Source organism: Artemia franciscana, chromosome 18, assembly GCF_032884065.1.
Source record: "Artemia franciscana chromosome 18, ASM3288406v1, whole genome shotgun sequence".
NCBI lineage: Eukaryota > Metazoa > Arthropoda > Branchiopoda > Anostraca > Artemiidae > Artemia > Artemia franciscana.
In genome coordinates, this window is record NC_088880.1 from 17,499,822 (window position 1) to 17,515,980 (window position 16,159).

The window sequence follows — 16,159 nt, forward strand, 5'->3', positions numbered from 1 at the left end:
AGGAAATATTCAGCTGTTACTCCTGCTAAACTCTGATTTTTGACCCTTTTTTCTTTTTACTTTTACATTTAAAGACGAATATCCAGACACGAGGGAATATGTCTTCCCCTCCTTACAAATTGGTTTTGACCCCTTTTTCTCAACTAAAAATATAGAATAAATTTCTATCGCTCTATGCCTTTTTTCGAATCTGATTTCTAAAAATTGCTTACTAAGAGTCGTGTGGTTTCTTTCTACAAGGCTGTAGCTACTAGACCATACTAGATCACATATTGGCTTGGTATTCAGTAAAAAGAAAACCTGTGGCAAGAACTCACTGAAAATAAATAAAAAATGGTCAGACATAAATTGTTTTCATTTTCTTTTTAAAAATTGAGGATAACTCGTCAGCAACACCTTTCGTTTTATCTCTCTCACTCTGATTTTTTTTTCTTTATCCCACTCTTACACGCTTTCTCTCTTTCTTTTGCTCTTCTTGTTATATTCATATTCTTAGCTTAATCCGTCGATTTGTCGAGTAGTTTCTTGTCTTTTTGTAACGGCAGTACTTTTGACAAATTAATTGAAATGACTTAAATCTTTGTTTTAAATTTTATAACTTAAAATTCAAAATAAAATTTTGTTTCAAATTCCGCTACTGGTTGTACTTCATTTAGTAATTCTGGAATTTTTAAGGAATGATTTAGTAGTTATTTTTCAATTACTAGAAATATTTTCTTTAAGTTTGAACTGAAAATACCTAATTTTGTCTTGCTCTAACATAATTGTCAATACCTGCGAATCATTAACCTAAACGAAAGGCTTTTCATAGATTTTAAGGCTCACCAATAAAACAATTGAAAAAGTTTTATGCTTGATATCATACCCTAATTAAACTAATACAGATGCATTTAGATAGAAATAAATATGAATTTATTCAAGAAAAATATTTATACGACACTAGAAATCACAAATTTTAAATTATAACACAAAAGTGACTTAGCTTCTTGATGACTCACGATGGACTAGAAAACGTTTAAAATTATGGGTACTTCAAGAAATTTGTTGGAAAGGGAGGGGTGGATGAATCTTAAAAGAAGGTACAAGCTAAACAAACCGTTTGAAAAAAACAGAAAGCTGTAAAATCTTTGCAAGCATTATAATATTTAATTGTTTTATGCCTTTGGAATTTTTTTATGAAGAAGGATTGTCTGTTTTGTACCCTTCTTCCCATTCTTCTTTTGGATACCCATGTTGAGGACACTTAATAATGATAGTAATAAATACCCTTTAACTTTTAAGCACAGTGAAAAAAAGATTAAGCAGGTAAGTTTACACCTACAGCTATTTCACACTTAAATTTCTTTCAATCATATTGACTAGTCCGACATTTTGAATGTGCGAAATACTGCCTAATTCTCTATAATACGGTCTGTCATTTCTTGCAAAGTTTTCTTTGTTAGTTATCTTCCCTCGTTTGTAAACACATTTTCTTTAAATAAACTGTTTTTAACTATTCTGGCCATAATTTGAATTTTCATGTAATTCTGTTTCCATTATCTTTCTTGCACTGAACTTGTATACTCTTGAATTATAATATATACGTCTCCCATAAGTGGGCTCTCAGAATTACAAACCTGAATCGTATTCGTCAGAGCTTCCTTGAAATGATTCATTTAACGAATTACAAGATCGAGTATTCCAACTTGAGTATTCATTGGTATAGTCACTCTTAGGTAGAAACAAGGTACTTTCATTACAGCTTATGGAATAACCGTTATTAGTGAATGTTATTTCATCGTTATGAACTTGGTTTGTATTTTCGTCAGTGAGCTGAACAATCTGGGATAGAGCCCATATATAATTTCGGGCAAATCGAAGTGTCTCAATTTTTGTTAGTTTAGTATCGAGATGACTCACTGGGAGACGACGTTGCAAACCTTCTAATGCATGGTTAAGTAAATGCATTCGGTTTCGTTCTCTATCATTCGCTTTTGTACGACGACACTTCTTCACTATTAACATTTGAGTGGGACTTCGAGTCTGGCGGCGTCTTGGTGCCCGACGCCTCCGGCTCTGGGTTATTTCTTCTTCTTGAAGACTCGGGTAAGAATCATATCTCGTTTGGGTTGGATATTCGTTCAAGCTCTGCGAAAACTGCATATCGAACATTTCTATGAAGCAATAATATATTAAAAAAAATTCGTAACTGTAACTTATCACTTTAATTCCCAAGGTTCCAATTTCTAAGTCTCTTTTGCAATTTTTCTCCTATCGGCTTTCCACTATTTTGGAGTTAACTAGCCACGTGTTGTTTGACAACTAACATGCTTCGTACCAACGTCTCTTTAAACACTGACACGTGCTTAACACTATTTAAAGTCCCCCATCCACGATCGCTGACTCTACGACCTTACGTCATGTTCAGTAGCCAGGGATTACATGGAATAATTGAACGCTTTCCGATTTGAAAGTCTCTTGCCCCCTTACTAAATAGCTCGCTAGGGGGTCACATCTGCTCTCCAATTCAGTAAAGTAGAAAGGGGAATCTCTTGGTACCTTGTCAGGTCGGTAAATAGGGAAGGCATGCTAATCGAAACGTAACGGCTCTGATTCCTCTTGTTTACTTGTTTTAAGAATTCTTCCTAAAAACAACGAAGGAATGATAATTTATTGATTTTATTACAAAAATGCCAATCTCGTCAGGGAAGGCAGGTACCTACGCATAGCCCAGGAGCCACTTAAGGGTTCGACTTTAAAGTCTCGTAACAAGTGTGGTTTTCATGCCACTTATAGCAACTTTCTTGCAATTTGCCTATTTTGTTGTTGTATTTCTCCTGTTAGTTGTAATAGATTGAGCACCCCTCTCCCCCGAAAAAACAATCTTCCCTCCATCCATATATCCTACAGGCCTATATACTTTGTTGGAATTAATTGCGCAAATAAAAATGTTGGGCTTACATTGTAAATTTTATTTATTGGTTTTCTTTTCATTTCCATTTCTATGTGTTATTGTAAAAACGTAATTTAAAGTATTCTCATCAGTCACAGCAATACCTATGGTGCAGCAACACCCATGATGCCTATATAGGCTGTTCTCTTTTTTTTTTCAATGGGATATATTCAAAATAAAAATATTCTATTCAATGCACATGAGAGATTAGGGCAGTGAGGGGGGGCATAAGGAAGCAAGATTCGTCTACGTATATTACCCTATATTTATAGGTTAACTAGCTGTTGGGGTGGCGCTTGGCGCTACCCCAACACCTAGTTGGTGGGGGCGCTTCGCGCACCCCAAGCCCCCCCCCCGCGCGCTTAAGTCGTTACGTGCCATATTAGGTACGCGCCATTGTAGTTGTGTCCCTGTGTCCCACCTGTGAATATATATATATATATATATATATATATATATATATATATATATATATATATATATATATATATATATATATATATATATATATATATATATATATATATATATATATGTTTTTAACTAAGTAAAACTTGCGAATATACAACATTCTTCGCTGTCCCATTGTCTGTACATATAAATAGATTGTCGGGTTTACCGACTCTTGAACATGCAACATAAAAAACAATCCGTATTCAGATCTATACTTCATTATTCTAATGATTGCCCTTGAGCTTTGTTGATGGTGATTGCTAATCAAACATTCCCTGTATCCCCGTCGTCATTTATATACCCCCTGTGCCCCCCGGCGTCCCCGTTGTGGTTGTGTCCCTGTGTCCCAGTCGTCATTTATATTCCCTGTGTCCCGGTCGTTATTTGTGTCCCGGTGTCCCAGTCTGTAATATCTCTTTGAGTGTTCCGGTCGTCATTTATATTCCGTGTCCCGGTCGTCATTTGTGTCCCAGTCTGTAATTTCGTTAGTCATATTCCCAGTGTCCCGGTCGTCATTTGTATACCGGTGTCCCGGTCTGTATATACATTCGTTTTTGAATTGGTATATAATGAAATATTTTTTTTTTTTTTTTGGTTTTTACCTTTTTTTAGCTTTTTTAGTTTTTTCTTTTTTCTTTTTAGTTTTTTTGTAGTTTTTACCTTTTTTAGTTTTTTTATTTTTATTTTTTCAGTTTTTTCTTCTTTATTTTTCAGTTTTTTTCCTTTTTTAGTTTTTTTTCTTTTTCAGTTTCTAGTTTTTTTAGTTTTTTTATTAGTTTTTGTTTTTTTTCTTTTTAGTTTTTTTTGTAGTTTTTACCAGTTTTTAGTTTTTTATTAGTTTTTTTCTTTTTTAGTTTTTAGTTTTTTTGCTTTTTTTAGTTTTTATTAGTTTTTTAGCTTTTTTAGTTTTTTTAGTATTTTCTTTTTAGTTTTTTTTTGTAGTTTTTACCTTTTTTAGTTTTTTTTCTTCTTTTGTATTAATGCTAAAGCCAAGGTTCGAACCTGGAACCTCTCGGACCTAGAACCTGGAACATAACGCTTTACCAACTCAGCTACTTCGGCTTGAATACATTCGTTTTTGAATTGGTATATGATGAAATAATTCAGACGTCATATGCGGACAGACACACAAACAAACAACTTATTTATATATATATAGATTTCCGGTCATTTTATGTTTTAATCTTGACCTGTCACCTATTAGTACATTTTTTTTTTAAATCCTACCCTTCTCCGCTTGTTGACAATTGACATAGTCATTTTTTTTTAAGTTTGCTTTAACTTTAATTTCAAGTATACTAAATTCAAATCTTCAGTTATTTCTTCCTAATCTGGGTAGCTAAGGATAATTGATGAACACAATATCGCTGTTTAAGTTCACGTGAGTAACTTTCTTTTTTGAAATTTAGTTTATGTTCTCTTGTAGTTCCAGTTAAGTCCAAAATGTGAATCTGCTAATGAAATGGAATTTACCGAAAGGTAAAGTGAAATGAAATGAAAAGAATGAAACTATTTAGAGCCTCCCTTCCCTATGTGTATGTGCCCATATTCAAAATTAATTCGAAAAACTTCCCTATTAGGTATACAAATACATAGTTCAAAGTTTCAAATACCACCTTCCCCGCTAGCAAGTTTAGTTTTGCTTTAGGGACTAATTGTATACAGTTCCGCATAGGAAGTTGGCTAATTTGTGGCTTTAACTGGTAGCCATTCACGAAAGACTGAAATCTCGGTTCACCACCATCACAAAGGTGTTGGGCACCAGGGAGAACCAACATTTGCATCTTGCTTCAAGTACAACTTTATACAGCATTCACAGTGTGTCATAAAGTTAGTGTGCAACCCCTCATCGTCACGAGATCGACAATAGTCAGAACCTTAAGCCCTTGGATGACTTCCGGTTTGTTTAAGAGCTAGAGGAGAGAGAATTATCTTTGGAAAATGTGAAAAACTTCCTCTCAAGTCCGTCATATTGATGAATGTAAGAGGTACTGGAATCTATTTAAACCTAGTATTCGCCGAGCAAGGTCAGATTTTGTTTTTCACCCTTAACATAGCCTGTTCGAGCATCTTTTGATCTTCGTATTTTCCCAGAAGCACTTAAAACTAGAAGTGCAACCACTCACTTTTAGTTTCATCCGTATCCTTAGAACAGGACAATTTTGCATTGGTGAAAACCTTCTAAATTACTTAAAAATTGAATCTGGAGTCTCATTGGGGTCTATCTCGGACTGAAAACTTTTTTTCAGTTTACTTAGTTATCTTATCTATGCAGTAAAAATGATAATTCCGAAGTTTCGTTGCTGAATATGTCATCCACTCGTGCTGGTGGACCCAGTGTCCAGTCAGATTACGATGGCAGCCTAGTTGCACATATACCGTTGTCCACTATTCCTCTTATACCCTCCTCTTCGATTCTATCACTTTTAGAACTTTCCAGAAGGTAATCACCCTACCTAAATTTCAGTTTTAGACTTATGGCTCTGGATCAGAGGTTACCAATCTTTTTTTCTCATTGACCACTTTAAAACTTTGGTGAATCCGGTGAAACCCCCTTGAGCTATATTTCTATCATTTTTCCGAAACTCGACAAAAATGTGAAGATCAGATCTGCCTATAAAAATTTGCTTTTTGGCTGAGTTCCAACCACGAATTAACAGTTTTCGAGAAAAATGTCAGAATTGATTGGCTGATTAAAAAACTGATTGTGCATTGAGTGGTTGTCAAAATGTAAGATTGACCAATTAAAAAATCGTGTCCATGCAACTAAATTTTTTTGACATCTACTCACAGCACAAGGAACCAATAAATTCCTGCTTATTTTATTTAGAAATCCTCGGAATGAAAAGAATTAATAAAGTATACGTTGTATTAAAGTATACGTTATATACGTTGTAACCGAATTTTTATGCTGTTTTAAAATATATAAGTTTTATCAAATTTAGTCTTACTTATTAAAAGTTACGAGCCTGAAAAAATTGGCCTTTTTTGGAAAATAGAGGTAAACACACCTTAAAAGACTAAGAATATTAACAAAAATCACACCATCGCATTCAGTGTATCAGAGAACCCTACGGTAGAATTTTCAAGCTCCTATCTACAAAAGTGTGGAATTTCGTATTTTTTGCCAGAAGAATGATCACAGGTGCTTGTTTTTTGGTTTTTGTTGTTTTTTCCCCAGGGTTGATCGTATCGACCCAGTGGTCCTAGAATGTTACAAGAGGGCTCATTCCAACGGAAATTAAAAGTTCTAGCGCCTTTTTTAAGTGACCAAAAATATTAGAGGGCACCTAGACCCCTCCCACGCTCATTTTTTCCCTAAGTCAACGGGTCAAAATTCTGAGATAGCCATTTTGTTCAACATAGTCGAAAAGTCTAATAACTATGTCTTTGGGGACGACTTACTCCCTCACAATCCCCAGGGGAGGGGCTACAAGTTACAAACTTTGACCAGTGTTTACATGTAGTAATGGTTATTGGGAAGTGAACCGACGTTTTCAGGGGAATTTTTTCTTGGATAGAGAGAGAATTGAGGGGAGGGGGTTACTTAGGAGGATCTTTCCATGGAGGAGTTTGTCATGGGAGGAGAGAATTTCCTTGAAGGGGGCGCAGGATTTTCTAATATTATTTAAAACAAAAAACAATGAAAAGATAAATACGAAAAAATTTTTTCAACTGAAGGTAAGGAGCAGCATTAAAACAAAACGAACGAAAATTGTTACGCATATGAGGGGTTCATCTCCTCCTAAATACCTGCTCTTTACGCTAAAGTATTTTTAGTAATTTTAACTATTTATTCTACGGCCTTTGTGATTCAGGGGTCATTCTTAAAGAATTGGGACGAAATTTAAGCTTTAGTGTAAAAAGCAAGGTATTAAAGTGGGGGCAAACCACCTCATATACGTAATAAAAATATACGAATATAGAAGTTCGTTACGAAAGTTAACTCGGAAGTTACGTATATTTTTTATTAATAAAAACGTTTGTAAGAAGTTAAAAGTCTTAGTTGCCTTTTTAAGTAACCAAAAGATTGAAGGGCAACTAATCCTCCTCCCCCACTCCTTTTTTCTCAAAATCGTCCGATCAAAACTAAGAAAAAGCCAAATAGCCAAAAAATAAAATATTCAAATTTCATTCTAAGTATTCATGTGCGGAGAGCCAAAATCGAAACATGCATTAATTCAAAAATGTTCAGAAATCAAATAAAAAAACAAGTTTTTTTTTTTAAAGTAAGGAGCGACATTAAAACTTAAAACGAACAAAAATTACTCCGTATATGAAAGGAGCTGTTCGCTCCTCAACACCCCGCTCTTTACGCTAAAGTGTTTCACTGTTTCAAAAAGGAGATTTGTGAGAAAAAGTCAAACTTTAGCGCAAAGAGCGAGGTGTTGAGGAGGGAACAGCCCCTTTCACATACGGGATAATTTCTGTTCGTTTTAAGTTTTAATGTCGCTCCTTACTTTCAGTTTAAAAAATGTGTTTTTTTTTAGTAAAACTGGTTCATCCAGCTGAATAGAAAAATGAGTTGTTTGCAGCTAATTCCATAAGAAACTTTCAATATCAGAGCTCATTTGATCAATACGTCATTGTATTCTGACTGTGCTTTATTGGGGTCCAATCCTGCTTCTCTAGCTAAAAGAGGGGGGGGTATGAGTATAACTTACTAATCGGGACTTCTGCCGAGATAGTTTGTCGTTTTTCAGCAAAATTCCTTGGACAATTGAAATGATTGTCATTTCACAATATGATTTTAGTTTTTCTTAATAAGACACAACCAGTGCATTGCACTCCCGGTCGAAAGAATCGAATCAGGAGATACGTACCTGCACAACGTAGACCATTGCTCAGCATGCACATTTTTTTTATCTACCAGAATAAATTGTTCAACCTCAACCAAAATTGATAAGAAGCAACAAATAATGTCCTAGTTTGCCATTTTGGAAGTCCAGTACCCATGCCTTTTCATGTTAACCTTAGTGGGAGAAAATAATTTCTATATACTAAATTACCTGTAAGCAAAGAAAAAAAACTGATGCAGCCTACCTGATAAAATGACGCAAAAATGCTTAGGTCCACATGATAAAAGACGATTTTCATGATCTTAAAATACTTCAGTAAAACTGTCCTTAGGTAATTTTTTTGTGTTTTATTTTTTCTTCTAAAAGAATAACACAATTTTAGATCCATATTAGTAAAAATGAGGGACAACGGACAAAATATCATATTGCATCTAGACGATTTTTTGGTGATGTAAAATTTTGCGCAAAATTATATTGGTTTACAAAAGAATAATACTGTTATAAGCCAGTATTCTGGCATGAAATAATATTAATTCCTGGGATTTTCCATGCACACAATTTAATTCAAATACACATTTCAGAATACTGTCATATAAGATGCAATTTTGAGGAAGGAAAACTTTTGTATAGACTATCTGCTAACACTTTCTGATTTATTGTTCCTCTAAATTGTCACTGTTTCTTCTACATGATACCACTTAACAAACAAATAAAAATACTGTTGCCAAGATATCGTTGTACAAATTATTATACCAGAGTATTTTTAGGCAATCGGAATCTTCAGAAATAGGTTATCTGCTAGCGCCTTTCTGATAAATACTTTTTTCTGTAAAGCACCACATAACGAACAAATAACCACATGGTTGCCAGTATATATTTGGATTTTCATCTACATCCGCATGCTGAAACAACCATGTCCTCGTAATTGTATTTAAAAGTTACTGTTTCATATTCATCAACATAAAGAAGACTGATGGGTTCCAGTTTAGTTGGTACACAGCATGGTCGAGCAACTCTATCCGGTTGACTTCCATGCATTAGTGCTTGCAGAACAGTGTGCTTTGTAGGAGTAAGATGGTCTGCTACTGGGAATGTACACTTCCCTGAGCATTCATATGCCTAAATAGAAATAAGACCCTTTTAAAAGAATAGATGAAATTTATTCAAAATAATCACCTCATTTTCCCATCCCCAACCGAAAGTCAGATTACAGCATATTACAAACTTCAAACACAAAAAAAAATGCATTACAAGAATTGAAGACGTAGTCAGTTCGTGAAGAAAGGTTTTCAATTTATTTCTGTTTGAAATGTCAAACTGATCTCTCCTTGAAAAATACATACCAAACAGTTCGTGGCAACGAATTATAAGTAAGGAGCGATGCGGCTCAATAGTAACCGAAATTCTAAGAAAATTACCCCATCAGATTCAGCATATCAGAGAATCTTACTGTAGAGGTTTCAAGCTCCTACACACAAAATGTGGAATTTTGTGTTTTTTGACAAAACCAAGATCACGGATGCGTGATTATTTGTTGTTATTTTTCCCCAGGGGTGATCGTATCGAACCAGGTATCCTAGAAGATCGGGAGGGATCTCATTTGATCAGAAATTGAAAGTTCTAGTGCCATTTTTAAGCGACCAAAAATATTGGAGCGCAGCTAGCCCCCCTCCCACGCCCATTTCCCCCAAAAATTTCCCGATCATGATTTTGAGATAACTATTTGTTCAGCATACTCGAAAGGTCTGATGATTTTAGCTTGAAGATGACTTGAAGCCTCACAGCTCTTCTCACATTCTTAGTTTGATCCTTGACATCCTGAGAGCGTGGTCAGAGTCGAATTCTACTTCAGGTAGTACTACTGTCTCTAGCACTGTGTAGCGGTCTGACCATTCAATTCAGAAATTGATTTTAATACAATAGATTAAAAGACGCAAAATACAAGTTACGAAGTTTTGAAACAACCCCTTTTACTATGATAAGAGTTTCGTAGTAACCACATTAACCAAGATCTTACAAGAATCGTAGTTGAGTTTGACAATTTATAAATATCAATTCCTTGCTTGAATCAGGATACTCATTAAGGCACACAGTATATATGCCTGCCCTGCTGATAAGCGTGGGCTCTCCATCTCTCAGATATATTGGACCTGTGGTAATCGCTGGAGTTTTGGATTGCTCTGGGTTTGATGTAAGTGTACGTATTTTTTATGTATTGAATTATCTATGTACTAGTTAATGCATCACTATGCTCTTTTTAGTTACTATACCATGTACTCCTTACCGTTGATGCTTAGAATCAATTAAAAGTAATGAATCTTTAATATCTGCTTCTCTCCAAGCTCAGTAAGAACATATCTGTTAGTTTCAGCTCTCTCGCACAACCCTAACCATTATTTCCTACCCTAACCTTGGGTGACAGTAGAGGTCGCAAGTTTCATCCCCAAACACGTCCTTCACACCATCTGGTTGAAATACCCTATGCTCTGCTTCACTACATCTAGTGGCTATATCCAAATTACCTTACTGCAGGCGGAAGACCTGCAGTGGTTCGATATTAGCACATAATTACGTCCTCGTTTCTACCGTCTGGAAATCTCCAAATCACTACACGCTGATGACGGTGTTTGAACACTGTATCGTTTGCCTCTCACATCGAGTTTCCCTTGACCAAAAAGCCCAATTACATCGGACTGGCCGGTATTGTCTGTATCCACTACAGCACTAAAGCCCCAAATGACAATCAGTGCGTCTTTTTTGTGGATTTGGTCAATAACACTTTTTAAAGTGAAATAAAATTCATCACATTCTTCCTCACTTCTGGCGAAGGCTGGGGCATAGACCCGGACGACAGAGATAATGTTGGCAACTCCCTTCATTTGGAAGACACTTTGTTGATGAATTCAGTCTTTACGCGTGGAAATTAAAAGGGAGACTCCAGAAAGGTTTTTCTCCCTTGTTCGAGAAGTGGCTTTTAGAGAGGCCGACTACATCTCAATCATACCTCAATAGTCCTCTACAAGCAAGACACAGTTTCCCTGGTTTAGTAGGTATTTGAATGTTTAGTGGTCCAAAGTATAGAGTGGTTTTTCTCGGAACTGAACAACCATGTGGATTTTCACCCCGAATGGAGTCTTATTAGGCCTAAGGCCGTCAACTGTCTTGACTACAGTAGTATGTAAAATTACATCATCGTCCAACATTGGTTTTTCATCGGTTAGCTTGGACACGGTAGCAGATTTCCCCATAGTACTAAGCCCTTTTTTCATGACTTCAAGAGAGTTGGTTTCTTGGCTAAATGGGTGGTACGCGACAAGCCACTCCTCTCCACCAGCTTGCAGAGGCTGTCATCCATAAATATTAATCTCCACCCTGAGGCAGTTATCCTCCTATAGATGATTCTCCCACGATGGTATTCTACTTCACCATTGAATTTAAACCATATCTGGCAGAAGGTTTGTAACTGACGAGATATATCCACACACCGGTGAGCCCTACTAAGTGCACATCCAAGGGGCCTTCTTCTTCCTTTGCCTTTATTTACGAGCCCCGATGAGGGTACCCCATTTTCAATTTTGGACCCCCAGGGACTGCCCCCTTGGTCCGTGCCTACTCAATGGGGTACCCTACATACTTCTAGGGCGTCCCATGTCCAATTCCTGGAGATGTGCTGAGTGACCTTGGGAACGGCTTAGGGTATTAGATTCAAATTTTCAGGGAATGGTAAGTGTGACGTGTAAGTGAATCCAAAAGACATTATATGATTACAGGTTGTTAAAATGGCGGATCTGCAATATCTCAGGAACGGCTTAGTGTATGAAGTTGAAGCTTTTAGGGAAAGTAAAGCGGGGTATTAAACTATTATAAAACACACTAGGTACATCCAGGTTGTCTAAATAGTTTATCTGCACTATATCAAGAGCCGCCAAGGGTATTAAGTTGGAACTTTAAGGGAATGCTGAGACGGATTTTTAACTAAAGCAGAGAGACGTATGCATCCTCATTATCAAAATCTCTGGTACAGAAAAAAACAGTAGAAGAGACCAATCTGAAACTTTGAGGGAGCGTTAGACGAGAGGAAGTCAAATACATTTTAAACTTTTACTCGGGGGCCAAAGGGGGTTTATCGAAGATTTTAAGTTTTTGAAGGAAAATATGATTCTGTTAATTCTTCTTGTGGAATAATCTTACATTTTGATGCTGTTCTGCATTAAAACTTCAGGCCACAAAGAAACTTCAATTAAAATTAAAGAATCAAGAGAACCTCAATCAGAAAACAAATCTGTCCGTATTGATTCTCTATTCTAATTTTTTTTTTTTTTTTTTAACCACAAAACAGAACACTATCTGACAAATGAGCTCAAAATACATCTATTTAAAGTACCATGGACTCTAAAAATGAAATCCAAATCTTTAATTTGGTTAAGTGGAAATGTACACAACCACATACATATTAAAAAATAGAAACCCAGAAACTCAATTTTTAATACAAAAGACGTTCGATGCAGGTATGCAGTTTAACACTGAGCGGGAACCAAGTTAAAAAAAAGAAAGAATGTGCGTGAAAAATCAGCAGAAAATGAGCGAAAAAAAATATAGACATAGAAAGTGCAACTTCCCTGACTGTTGTGGTGAAAGACAAACACTGGTATTTCTTGGCAGTAAACTTGGTAAAATAAACTGTGATTGTAAGATTGAAGTTATATAAAAATATAGCCCAAGCATATCGTTATCGTATAGGAATTGAAAAGAAATGTACAAATCATTGGACAGCTAATAATCTAAGCTATGCGCTAATAAGCTTATTATTAAAGCTCTTTGAGATTAAACATCAAATGATTAGTTAATTAAGCATAGGAATATATTTTCAGAAAGACGAATTAGACTGTTCAATTTCGTTCTATTATCCCTTTAGTTGGCTTTTGACATATCAACAGAGTCCTTTTTTATCTGAGTCGAAAAATATTACTTTGTCTACTTATTCTTGACTTATTCTCACAAGCCTATATTTTTTTAATTGCAAACGGTTGCAGCACCGTATTGACTGTTGAAATACTTGACTCTAAGCTATAGGTAGTAAACTGTGTGTTACAATCGTTCTGTTTGGCTTTTTGTGAGAACAGGAAAAATTTCCGCTTATTTTTCTTTGCAAAATTCATTGTGGCAACAAAGGAGAGAATTTTCGGAACAAAATTTTATAATAGTTGTATAACATCCAAAGAAAAATCGTAGAAAATCCCTGTGTTCAATAGTGGATAGACCAAAGCTAGAGCCAGGGGGAACTTTTTTCATTTTTATGTCCTTGGTACTTCAAACCAACTGTCCGTCTATATTCAAGATTGTAACAGGATGGAGCTCAAAATGGCTTCGGTCCCATAAAAGACCCAAAAAATACAGATTTTGAATCCACTGAAATGATTTTCCCCCTTCTCATCATGCAAAATTCTATAATAAAAACCTTTATTAGAATGTGTACTAAAATTTTGTTCAAGTATAAATAATAAACTAAAACCTTAATTCTTCCTTTAAAAAATTAAAAAGATTTCATTTATTAAAAAATAAAATAAATTACAATTAAAACAAAAAGAAATAAATTTAAAAGAGTTTATCCCATAATAAAACCTTTTGGAAACGAAGAGACATTACCGTCAGTTAATAAATGAGAAATGAAACTAAAGAAACTTAATGAACAATCAAGTCAAGCTTAAAACCAATAGAAACTACCGCAAAGAGGAGTATGACAAAGTCCGCTGCCTTCGATAAGTCAGAGCGTCATTTGCACATTACAGAAAAAAATATCTCAGAAACATTTTTTTAACATTGATGAATCTAAAACGGACGACACTTCCAGAAATTAATCATCAGCAGCGCAAAAGCGCTACCTAAGCAAAGAGAGAAGAGGGCTCTATATTTTTTTTTCTCTTACCAAGACACTTCGCATGGAAGGAGTTGTCATAGAAACCAAGAAGAAGCTTCATTCTATTGAAAAAATGAAAGCTCTAGTGCCATTCTAAAGAGTCAAAAGAGATTAAAGGGCAATCAGTACCCCTCCCACGCCCTTTTTTGGTACCCTACCCCAAAAGACATCCACTCAGAATTTTGAAATAGCCATTTTGTTCAGCTTAATAGAAACGCCCAATGGATATACCTCTGGGGATGGCATGACCCTTCCCCCAGTCCTTGGGGCAAGGGTTTTAAGGTATTCAATTTGGCTATTGTTTACACGTAGAAAAATTTGTCAGGGCATTTTGAGGGGGAGGGTGGTTGAACCAACCATAAGGCACTATGTGCAGAATACTACCATTACTGCTACTACTGCTACTACTTTCAAACTGTGTGCATGCAGGTTATCAAAAAGGCTTAGCAGCAATATCTAAGTAACGCCTTAGGAGTCTAAGTTAAAATTTTCAGGACATGGTTTAGACATATGGTCTTTAGTCAAAGTCCTTGGGTGAAGTGGACCGCAATTCTCCAAAACAAAGCAAAAACTTAAACGGGTCCCTAAAAAGAGCAAAACAAAGGTTTTTCTCTATGACCTGAAACTTTCAAAGATTGTTGCCTGGGCTTACCAGCTTATTTTTTAGGCCCAGGGTATCCACATGGAATGTTATAGGGCGTAAACTCCTACCACCTCATCCACCAGGGCACAATATATATCTCTGTCTGTTGCGATACGTAATAGCTAAACAACATTTTCGACGTTCTCAGTCCATTGTTGTCCTGGTCTACCTTTTGGACAAGGCCATGGAAAGATCCTTCTAGGGTCACTTTCTGGAGATAGTTCGTTTACATTTGCTCGACGTGACCAAGCCAGCACTGCTGTTGCCTCTTGATTCTACAGAAAATGATTTCAGTGGACTGAAAACTCTGGTGTACTTCAATATTCGAGATACGGCCAGTCTATTTGTTTCTCACAATGCGATGGAGGCAATCTCATCTCGACTGTTAAAAGTTTTCGTTCGTCTTCGGTTTTGAGTGTAAGTGTTTCTCATCCATACATAGGCTATGGAAAAATAGCAGTTTGAGGATGCTGAACAATTACATGTTTTTTCAGAGGTTGGCTAGTCTTTAGAAGGTAGAGATTTAATCTGGTTCCCTGAAAACTCCTGCTCAATACTGGTATATAATAGAATTCTTGGTTGAATTTGGCGTATTGTTCGATGACTTGTCAAATGATGAATATCTGACCGATTATTGATCTTCCAAAACGAAAGTCGGCGTGATATTCTCCAATTGCTTCAGTATTTCAAGATCGGAAGCTACTTGAGTTTGTTGGTATAGATTTGATTTTTATCTTTGAATTATTCTGCCAATCTTTCGATTTTGACACTTCGAATAGCCAGTCTTTCTTCTGCGTATGTCCAGAATCACTAATATTCGCTTTTCTTTTTATGATACAGCTCCTTTACTGTTCTCAAAACTGCTCCACTAGTATTTTTCTAAAATAGCAGTCTTCACATTTTTTTCCGGATGTGGTTGCATGGAGCACTTCTGATATCTCGCTATACTCTTCTTCTAAGGAACTTGTAGGGATCTCGGCTGAATTAAAAAAAATTGCTCATCCTCGCATAGACTGATTATCCAATCTGTAATCCATGTCTTTTCATGTTTTTTTTTTTGACGAAGAATGATAACCGTTGTCTTGATGATGGTTGATGTGGCCTTTTCAGATAGCGAGTCTGTCTCATTAGCGGTAGTAATAGGAGGGTAATTTGCCAGTATCTCTCGGAATTTGTCAGGTATAATGGAAATTTAGGTCTGCCTTTTTTCAAAATACCGCAGTAAGTTCACCAGGAATTTTGTTTTCTGCTTTCGGCAGTATTCTTCTTCTTTAATTTGAACTTTGACATCAGGAGAGGGTGATAAGAGCCAAAGTTTCCTCAGACTATTAATACTGTGTAGGTATGGAGGACGTTCGCATAGCCAATCCTGCTCTCGGTTTATCATCTGGGGAACTCCCGACTACCTTATGTTG

At 35.9% G+C, this 16,159-nt stretch overlaps 3 protein-coding genes across 6 annotated transcripts in view; 1 reads left to right on the forward strand and 2 right to left on the reverse strand.

Moving 5' to 3' along the window:
• The window catches only part of LOC136038689 (uncharacterized), a 97,678-nt gene that overhangs the window by 68,619 nt on the left and 12,900 nt on the right, over positions 1-16,159 (forward strand). The gene's annotated exons all lie outside the window — the stretch shown is intronic.
• LOC136038393 (neurogenin-1-like) lies at positions 1,609-2,151 on the reverse strand. The gene has a single exon (XM_065721463.1). It carries the CDS (start codon positions 2,149-2,151, stop codon positions 1,609-1,611), a length of 543 nt encoding a protein of 180 aa, XP_065577535.1.
• LOC136038688 (bone morphogenetic protein 10-like) overlaps positions 2,152-16,159 on the reverse strand; it is a 57,362-nt gene continuing 43,354 nt past the window's right edge. For 2 of the 4 annotated variants that reach the window (XM_065721983.1, XM_065721981.1), the window contains exon 5: positions 7,928-9,303. In XM_065721983.1, coding sequence (XP_065578055.1) covers positions 9,070-9,303 — 234 coding nt within the window. In that variant the 3' untranslated portion in view covers positions 7,928-9,069. Of the gene's footprint in view, positions 2,625-7,927; positions 9,304-16,159 lie in introns of those variants that run through there. The other 2 variants (XM_065721982.1, XM_065721984.1) reach the window with 2 other exon arrangements.